Source organism: Sitodiplosis mosellana, unplaced genomic scaffold, assembly GCF_009176505.1.
Source record: "Sitodiplosis mosellana isolate CC-2019 unplaced genomic scaffold, AAFC_SMos_1.0 Smas_scaffold_61, whole genome shotgun sequence".
Lineage (NCBI taxonomy): Eukaryota > Metazoa > Arthropoda > Insecta > Diptera > Cecidomyiidae > Sitodiplosis > Sitodiplosis mosellana.
Window position 1 is genome coordinate 1,060,774 of NW_022595303.1, and position 9,534 is coordinate 1,070,307.

Sequence of the window (9,534 nt, forward strand, 5' to 3'; positions counted from 1 at the left end):
CCTAAAAGGCCTATACTTAAGGATTTTTTGGCCAAAAATCGATTTTCTGAGAATTGAAATCGAAGCAACGGAATATGCGGCTAGGAATATATGAAAACATCATTCGACTTGGTCATATAGGTACTTAAAATGTTCGTGAGGGATCATACTAGATGTTCAAAGGTAGCAAAGGTAGAAATTGTTGCTCATTGGGGTGATTTAGCCGTGAAACTGAAGCTCATGGTCGTGATTTGCACAATTTGGTCCCAGAAAATCGTACTTTTTGACACAAAAATCACACAAACCTGTAACAAATGAAACTAGAAATCGATCCCTCGTCTAAAATTGACTGGATATAGACACATTTTTGTAGGTATGTTGGCTATAATTTGGCTTTTAGAATTTTTAATTGAAAAAAAAAGGCCAAATTTGAGGTGATTTTCGAATATTTGTTGCTCTATCCATGTCCAGAGGCACATTTTGAGTTGTGATATGGCGTTATATCGATAGCTTGGAACAAACTGAGTCGGATAGAGGTATTTTTAGATTGATTTATAGTGGACTGGATCACCATAAATGGTCAAATATACAGAAAAATGACAAATTTCGGCGATTTTTGGCAAATTGACACTATTTTTTTTGAATATCCTGGAATAAATCGCTGTAAATCGATCCTATTCAACGTAGTTTGTTACGAGCTGCCGAATTATGGCAAAAAAACGGTATGTTCAAGCATCACATTTAGAGCAAATTGCGATAATATGTCGAAAAATGGTCATTTTTTCGGTGATTTTCAAAAAAAATCCGGGGTGACACCAGGCACTATATATCAAAAAAGTGCCGGAACAAAATTTTCATCTCTCCTCATGATCTTTCGATCCCGCACTATTAAATTTTGAATCCTTTTTTTTTGAAAATTGATCACCCCAACCCGACAGTGTGGTCAACATGAACGACGTGAGACAATGCGAGAAAGTCCAATCTTGAATCACTTGATTTGCTTTGATTTGCGTGATCGTTTGAAGGAACGACTTTAATATTTAATTTTTGGCATAGAAAAAATCCCAATTCATATGAAATTGGTCAAAATTCAGTGGAACCAGTCTCTGAACGCGAATCACATGCACACATGTACATTTTTGATTTATTGATAGCCCTTCTTTTATTCACTTGCCCGAAAAATTTGCCTGCGACAATAAAATGATTTCGCCGATATCATTTGATTGTGGCGAATTTAATGTGACATCTGTCATTCGCATTTCATGTTGCATCTCACAATCCTTTGTACTCTTACATTGTGCACAACACGTTGTCGATACAGATTATTTCTAGGCATTAAAAAAATTATTGAAAAAGTTTCTTTATTACAAAATATTCAGCATTCCATTTAATCTACCTGAATTTTGAGGGGAATCTGGTAAATTTAAGCGTCGAAAAGCAGTAAGGTAAAGTGAATTCTGTGAGTTTCTGAAATTATGAATAATTTTTTTTGTCTCATCAGACATTCATTAAAACACATTCAATGGACGCAATTTTCGAATGGTTTTGTTAAGAAAGAGATCCTTCATTCATTGAACATGTTTTGTTATTAAATCCCAAAGTCCGTCGAATGAGAATACGCTTTATTACTCTAATAAAAAATGGTTCATCATTTGCCATAATTTTTTCTGAATATCCAAACATTCAAATTTAATTTCCAATTTAGATGGAAGTAATGGCAATGGATTGGAGAGAAGAGTTGCACACAATGCTTATTGCATTCGAGCGTCAAGCGAGACTCTCTCTGGCCAACATAAAAGTGGCATTTAAACGCAACGGTTTGTCATTCAATCCAAAGTTCAAGCAGTACTTTTTACAGGTGTCAAACACACGGTACGCTCAAGCTAAACTGAGTCATCTTTTTTCGATGCATGGAATAAATGAAGTAATTTTTTTTGTACACATTTCTTAGACTGGAACAAACCTATGATCAGTTCGAATTAAATTCTCAATTGGAAGATGACATCTTTGACCATACAAGCTCAAGTTCGTCACGGGCACGGGCAGCAAGCAGCACCGGAGCTGCCATCGGTTCAACTCATATTAAAAATGAACTGGAAAACAACACTCACAATCTGATCGAGATCGATGATTCAAGCGATGAAGAAGGTGCAACGGGACAAACGTACATTTCCAATGAATCGGTTCATGATGCAACAGCTCCAAACATTGTGTCTGTTGAGAGTTTGGGTGCAAATACGCATGACAAGGGCGGTCGATTGAAGCAAAACAAAGAAAGTAGCCCATGGACGAAAGGAGCAAGAACAGGAGCAAGTGGTAAAGAAAAGTGCAATGGCTTTAGTATTATCAAGAATGTGGCAACTACTGCATGTATAAATGCCGATGGTGCGGCGAACCGGGATCAAACGAACAATCCAATGGTTGTTGATGAAGGTCAACATGTCATGTTGAACGACATTAATGGAGAAAGCGGCGTTAACAATGTATTGATTGCGGTTAATGGTACGTCGAAAGATGGGCAAAGAAATTCCAATGCGCATCCAGCGGACAAAGGATCACAAATGAAGAAGAAGACAATGGTTTCAAGTAATCCACGACTTGCGTTGGAACAATCGAAGCCGAAGAAGCGATTCAGATGCACTATTTGTGAATTTTCTAGCAATATGAAGGGAAATCTCAACGTACACATGCGGAGACACACGGGTGAAAAGCCATATCGATGCGGTCGGTGTGGAAAAGGATTCATAAATGCACATGAATTGAATATGCATGCTGTAACTCACACCGATGATTTCCTGTTCCATTGCAAAGGCTGTCTCGGAAGATTTTCTCTGAAGACTGAACAAGAAGCCCATGAAAAACGGTGCAAGTTACGTCGCTACGAATGCCATCTCTGCAAGAAGTTTGTCAGTTTTGGTAAATCTAATTTGAAATTGCATATGCGATCGCACACAGGTGAAAAACCGTTCCGTTGCGAAATTTGCCTTATGCGTTTTACAGTAAAAGGAAGTCTAAAAAAACATTTAGACCACATTCACGGTAAAGTCAAGTAAACCAAAGTTTATATGACGTTCCAATTTTTCTATAAACACCAATGATTTGCTATAGAAGTAAAGTAATAAGTAACTTATTACTTATTACTTTCATTTTATTACCGTAATAAGATGGACTTATTACTTATTACGCATCTTATTACTCATCTTATTACAAGTAATAAGATGCGTAATAAGTAATAGGTCATCTTATTACAGTAATAAGTAGGTAATAAAGTAATAAGAATTACATTTTTTTACTTCTATATGATTTGCATTAAAGTCCCTTGAATGATCAACACGTTGAAACAAGAAATACATTACCGCAAATGAACATTCTTTCGATATTTAAATTTTCGAACGTTTCGGATTTTAAAAATTGGAATAAAATCCTTTTTCTAATTCATAAATATAAAAATCATGTAGAAAAAACCTAATGATTCTGAATAAAACTGAGAAAGCGAATTAAAAATTTACCTCTTTTATTCACTTGCCCCGGAATGAAACGATTTCACCGATATCATTTGGTCTATGGCGAATTTAATGTGACAGCTGTCATTCGCATTTCATATTGCACAACACAATCCTTTGTATTTTTCCATTGTGCACAACACATTGTCGATACAGAATATTTCTTGGCATTAAATAAATAATTGCTTAAATTTCTCATCCACATAATAATTGGCACTTCAATTAGTTAGAACTAAAGTACTGATCAATACGATTTTGAAAAGATTTTGGTCAATTGAATTGTCGAAAAGAAGCAAGGTAAAGTGAATTATTCGAGTCTTTGGAATTGTGGATAGATTTATTTTCTCATTCATTGAATTACATTCAATGGACGCCATTTTGTAATGGCTATGTGAAGAAAGAGATCTATTACTCATACTATGAAAATAGGAATTTTCTTTTTAAATACTTGAAAAATCTAATTTAATATTCAATTTAGATGGACGCCATGACAATGGATTGTAGAGAAGAGATGCACACAATGCTCATCGCATTCGAACGGCAGGCAATACATTCCTTGGGCAAAATAAGAATGGCTTTTAAACGCAATGGTTTGTCATTCAACCAAAAGTTTAAGCAATACTTCTTGCGGGCGTCGAATGTTCGGTAGGCTCGCTCGCTCATACTAAAATCGAAAACCATATGTTATTCCATTTATTCAATGAATTCTCTAATTCTTTTGTATGCTCACAATTTTTAGATTGGAACAAACCTTCAATCAGTTCGAAATCAATTCACAGTTGGAAGATGAAATCTTTGGCCACGCAAGTTCAAGTACGTCACGGGCAACAGCAAGCAGCGCTGGTGCCACGATCGTTCCAGGCCATTTCAAAATTGAATTCGAGGACCAAACTCACAATCTGATCGAGATCGATGATTCAAGCGATGAAGAAAGTGCAACGGGAAGAGCGCACTATTCCAATGAATCGGTTCGTGATGCAACAGCACCAATTATATTGTCTGCTGAAATTTCGGGTGCAAATGCGCTTGACAAAGGCGATCGATTGGAACAGAACGAAGAAAGAGGAATACCGACGAAAGGAGCCAACGCTATGACCATAATCAGAGGACGTCATCCAATTGCAAGAACAGCAACAAGCGACAAAGAAAGGTGCATTGGGTTTGATGCTGTCCAGAATGAGGACAATACTCCAGCCGAGAATAGCGACGATAATACCACAAACCGCGTTCAAACGAGCAATCCAATGGTTGTTGTTGAAGGTCAACACGCCACGTTGAATGACATGAATGGAAAAAGTGGCGTTTACAATGTATCGATGACAGTTGTTGGTACGTCGAAGGATGGACAACGACTTTCCAATGCTTATTTAGTGGACAAAAGACCAGAAATAAATAAGAAGTCAATGGTTTCAAGTAATCTACGACTTGCTTTGGAACAATCGATGAGGAAAAAATTCAGATGCACTGTTTGTGAATATTCTAGCAATATGAAGGAAAATCACACCAGACACATGCGGAGACACACGGGTGAAAAGCCATATCGATGCGATCGGTGTGGAAAAGGATTCATAAGTGCACATCAATTGAAGATGCATGCTGTAACTCACACTGATGATTTCCCGTTCCATTGCAAGGGCTGTTTCGGAAGATTTTCTCTGAAGACTGAACAAGAAGCCCATGAAAAACTGTGCAAGTTACGTCGCTACGAATGCTATCTCTGCAAGAAGTTTGTCACTCATGGGAAATCTCATTTGAAATTGCATATGCGATCGCACACAGGTGAAAAACCATTCCGTTGCGAAATTTGTATGACGCGCTTTGGTCATAAAATTGGTCTAAAACGACATTTGGACAACATTCACACCAGAATCCATATATAGGATCTTCATAAGAAGCGGGTCTACAACAATGCGATTTTCTCAATTTGCCCAATCTAAAATTGCTCAACTCATTTTATTAACAATTTCTAACCACTTGACGCATCAACCAAATACTTTTATCCGAGATAAATTGACATTTTGCTCATTTTAACCTTTTTAATTCTTTCGTCAGCCATCAAATATAGCTGCAATTTTGACAATAAAACTTTTCTTTTCAGAGAGAAACAATAGAGAATAGATGAAAAACAAAGATTTCAAAAAATCAGAAAAATTCAATATTTTGTCCATCATTAATCAGTTATTTTTATAAGAAGATCCGTATTGATCCAAAAGATTCCTTCAAATCTAGATTTAGTCGTATTCCACACAAATATGTATTGAACTAAAAATATTTTCTGAAATAAATAAAGCAATTTTCCACATTTTTATGGATCAGTTCCGAATAATTGCCGCGTTTTTTTAAAATAAATACGAAAAAATTTCTTTTCAGAGCAAGAATAAAAGCAAAATTTCATTTTATATTTCATTTCATTTTCCATTTAGCCATGAGTCAGTCGAACATTCTCAATTCATACAAACAGCTGTTGAACTGAAAATTATTCAAACATTTGTGGTTCAATTCATCACTAACCAATTTGTACTTTACCATTTCTACCACCAAGTACAAGTATCATCTATTGAATTTGTGCTCAATTTCAAATCTGCTTTGATTTCTCATTGGAATGTGTTGCTGCTCATAGCTCACACGTAGTACTCTGCGTTAGTCACAAGCAAAGACACGAACCGACAACTTAGTGCGAAAGAGAAGAAACGAAACACACCGTACAAGGCCCATACGTCAGTTGAGTTTGACACTTGCCTGTCACTCTGACTGTGTTTATACACGAAAATTATATACATTCGCAACATGTGTTTTGAGTTGGATTAGAATCAATTCCACATTCTTTTTTGTTATAAAATTAGTTGTTTAGTATTTAAAAAGTTTTAGTTCCTTATTAATTGACATAGTTTAATTCAATTGACATAACAACAACCGTAGAAAAATATGGAAAATAGTGACAATATCGACTCGACGGTGAACAATTCACGGCCAAATTCAACAGCTGATGACAACGAAGAAGATGAGAAAGATGTTTGGCTCGATTTGATAGGAATTGCTGCCGATCCGCCGGATAGACGTGAAAAATGTGAAAATTGCCAGTAAGTTAATCGAAACCATTGAAATTAAGTCATTTTATTGATATTCTATTCACAAAAAAAAAATGTTCACTTCTTTAGTCGTCCACAAGTTGTGTGTTGGTGTTCATCGGTGCCGTCGCCACCGCTACGTAGTCGCTCACGAATTGTAATTCTTCAACATCCAGCCGAACAAAAGCGATGCTTGCGAACAGCTCCAATGTTGTCACTGGGATTGGAACCAGGAAAATGCTTGGTTTTTAGGTAAATTTTGTGGTTTTCATTGAATTTGTTTGATTTTTGACAGTCTTTGGTTGAATTGGATTGATTTGGTAATATTGATTTATTGTGAATCGAATGAATTTTCAATATTTTTGTTAAATTTGATCGAATTGTCACTTTTTCGGGAGAATTTTTTAAGATTTCGACAGTTTTTTTTAAATTAAAACCAAAAAATTCCAAATTTTATTGATTTTTCAATCAATTTGTCTCCAAATTTAGCTTTTTCGATCATTTTTTCCAAACATATTGTCAATTTGTATTCCAAATTCAATTCATTTACCACGGGACACGATGGGACAAGAGCCGTGTTTAAATTTACGCAAAGCAACTTGTTAAATCTTGAACCAAAATCTTTACTTTACTCATTTCCATTTTTAAAAAAAACTCTCACATTTCCTCCCAAAACAGAGGCAAACGTTTCCCGCAATCACGGCAAGTTGAAGGTGATGTTAGCTTAGAATCGATAATGACGGCCAAAAATACGTTGCTTTTATACCCTAGCAAAGATTCAATACCATTGGATGACTTGGATCCATCCGATGGCCTATTCAATTTGATTTTGCTCGATGGAACATGGCCACAAGCAAAGGGAATCTATGCGACATCACCTTTATTGCATAAAATGCGTCAGGTTCGATTGGTTATGTCACGCACCAGCACTTACGTCATCCGAACACAGCCGATGGAAGGATTTCTGAGCACATTGGAAACAGCCGCCGAAGCATTGGCCGTTCTGGAACGTGATGACCGTTTCCGCGATGAATTGGTCCGGCCGTTGCAGACGCTGTGCAAATTTCAACTGGCAAATGGAGCCGTTGAACATCAATCGAAAGAATACTTAATCAAAAATAATCAGTACAACAAACCCGTTGGCCATCGGTTGAACAAATTGCTGCGGGCAGCCAAATGTTCCAAATCGGCCGAAGAAAGTAACAACAATGACGATGATGGTGGAGAGAAAAAATTGAGTGAATCATGATTGGAAGGATAAAATGAATGAAATGATTCGATGTTTTTCTAGAGAAAAGTATCACCGAATTGATGGAATTAAATGAAAATTTGGATTTTGTAAAGAAATAATTTTGGGAGTCCAATTAATTTGCATCGGATTTTCGATTTGAAACAAAAATTTGATAACAAATCGATTGAGAGCAAATTTTTGATAAAAAAATATCAGTTCATGGCCCATTTTCAGCATTTTTTTTTCAATTCGATTCCAAACATATTTTTCAAGCAAAATCCAATTTTTCATTTAAAACACTCAAATTCAAACAATTTTTCCCAAATAGGAAACGTTTTTCTAATTTCTATCTAAATAGATCAAAAAATTTCAGAACTGTATAGAAATGATACGTAGAATAAACAAACTTATTTAATGTTATGTTGAAAAGAAATCTATGTAAAAACGAATTATAATTAGTTTATCACATTTTGTGATTCATTTGATTTTTTGTTTGATTTATTTCACTCATGTTGTGATCAAGTTTAGTTCTATGCATCGGAATTCTCATCAATTGCAAGAGAAATATAAAAATGATAAAAAAAAATAAAATCTGTTTTCAAGAGAAATAATAAAAAAAAATATTTATTTAGACAAAAAATTTTGTTCTCATTTTGCTTATCACAAATTGTGCAATTTTTTGACAGTAAAACAAATTCCGTAAAATTTTGTGTAGTAAAAACAAAAAAATCTTGAGTAAAAATAAAATAAAAGAATGACAACAAATAAGTGATAAAGAGACAAGAACATTTTTACTGGTACTACTTTGCCCAGGGCCTGAGCTTTAGATAAATAGAAATGCTGAAATAAAACGCTTTGTTTTCATTCATATGTAATTACATTCCATTTTCACATTTCTATGGGTGAGATTGAGAGTGGAGTATGTTTTTTCTTCGATTTATATTTTTGAAAAGGCGAGTATGTTTTCTGATGATTCTGTTGGCGTTAAAGTAGAGTATGTCGTAGTACCGTCTAGCCTCCGCGGTCTTCATGGTTTTCACGCAACTGATAAAAGATAACAACATGGTGTCTTCAGCAAAGTTGTAGTACTTGAGGTCTTCTATAACTAAGCTGAAGACAGTTATCTCTTATCTCTTATCAGTTGCGCGCAAATCGCGCACATAAAAAAGCAAATTTTATATAGAACTTTTTTTTTCTTATCATTTTTCGCGCTTTTCGCGGAACTGATAAGAGATAAGAGATAACTGTCTTCAGCAATGTTATAGAAGACCTCGAGTGCTACAATTTTGCCGAAGACACCAAGTTGTTATCTCTTATCAGTTCCACGGAAACCGTGAAAAACCGCGAGGACCCGCTAAAAACGAACATACTCGCTTTTAACCATTTTTAAGTCGACAGAAACTTGCTCTTCTCTTTCGTAAAGTCAATCAAACATACACTACTCTCAATCTCACCCATAGATTTACATTACATTTTTGTGTTTGAATGAGTTTTTTTTTCGTTCATTGTGCTATAACACTTTTTCAATTCGTTGATTAATTTAATGAATTTAAATAGGCAATTTACCAATAGCAAGCTATTACCAATAAAATTAAACGTATGCCATAGTTTGATTATATTTCATTTTAATTTTTTTTTTAAGAAAAAAAATTCTTTCCAATCAATTGGAAAATTGAAAAAAAGCAAAAAAAAAACATAATTAAAATAGAACATCAGAATGTGTTTAATTAGTAAATTTAATCAAATATCGTAA

At 35.0% G+C, this 9,534-nt stretch overlaps 3 protein-coding genes across 3 annotated transcripts; all 3 read left to right on the forward strand.

The window, feature by feature from the left end:
* The first annotated feature begins 1,690 nt into the window (after positions 1–1,690).
* LOC129570533 (zinc finger protein 184-like) lies at positions 1,691–3,032 on the forward strand. Its single transcript, XM_055450184.1, has 2 exons — positions 1,691–1,851; positions 1,931–3,032. The coding sequence occupies exons 1-2, from the start codon at positions 1,694–1,696 to the stop codon at positions 3,030–3,032; spliced, it is 1,260 nt and encodes a 419-aa protein (XP_055306159.1). The 5' UTR covers positions 1,691–1,693.
* A 539-nt stretch (positions 3,033–3,571) lies between these two features.
* Positions 3,572–5,802, forward strand: LOC129570599 (zinc finger protein 180-like). Its single transcript, XM_055450272.1, has 3 exons — positions 3,572–3,779; positions 3,961–4,127; positions 4,222–5,802. The coding sequence occupies exons 2-3, from the start codon at positions 3,961–3,963 to the stop codon at positions 5,360–5,362; spliced, it is 1,308 nt and encodes a 435-aa protein (XP_055306247.1). The 5' UTR covers positions 3,572–3,779; the 3' UTR covers positions 5,363–5,802.
* Positions 5,803–6,206: 404 nt separating this feature from the next.
* Positions 6,207–8,421, forward strand: LOC129570601 (tRNA-uridine aminocarboxypropyltransferase 2). The gene is made up of 3 exons (XM_055450273.1): positions 6,207–6,562; positions 6,641–6,802; positions 7,229–8,421. The coding sequence occupies exons 1-3, from the start codon at positions 6,408–6,410 to the stop codon at positions 7,797–7,799; spliced, it is 888 nt and encodes a 295-aa protein (XP_055306248.1). The 5' UTR covers positions 6,207–6,407; the 3' UTR covers positions 7,800–8,421.
* The last annotated feature ends 1,113 nt before the right edge of the window (positions 8,422–9,534 follow it).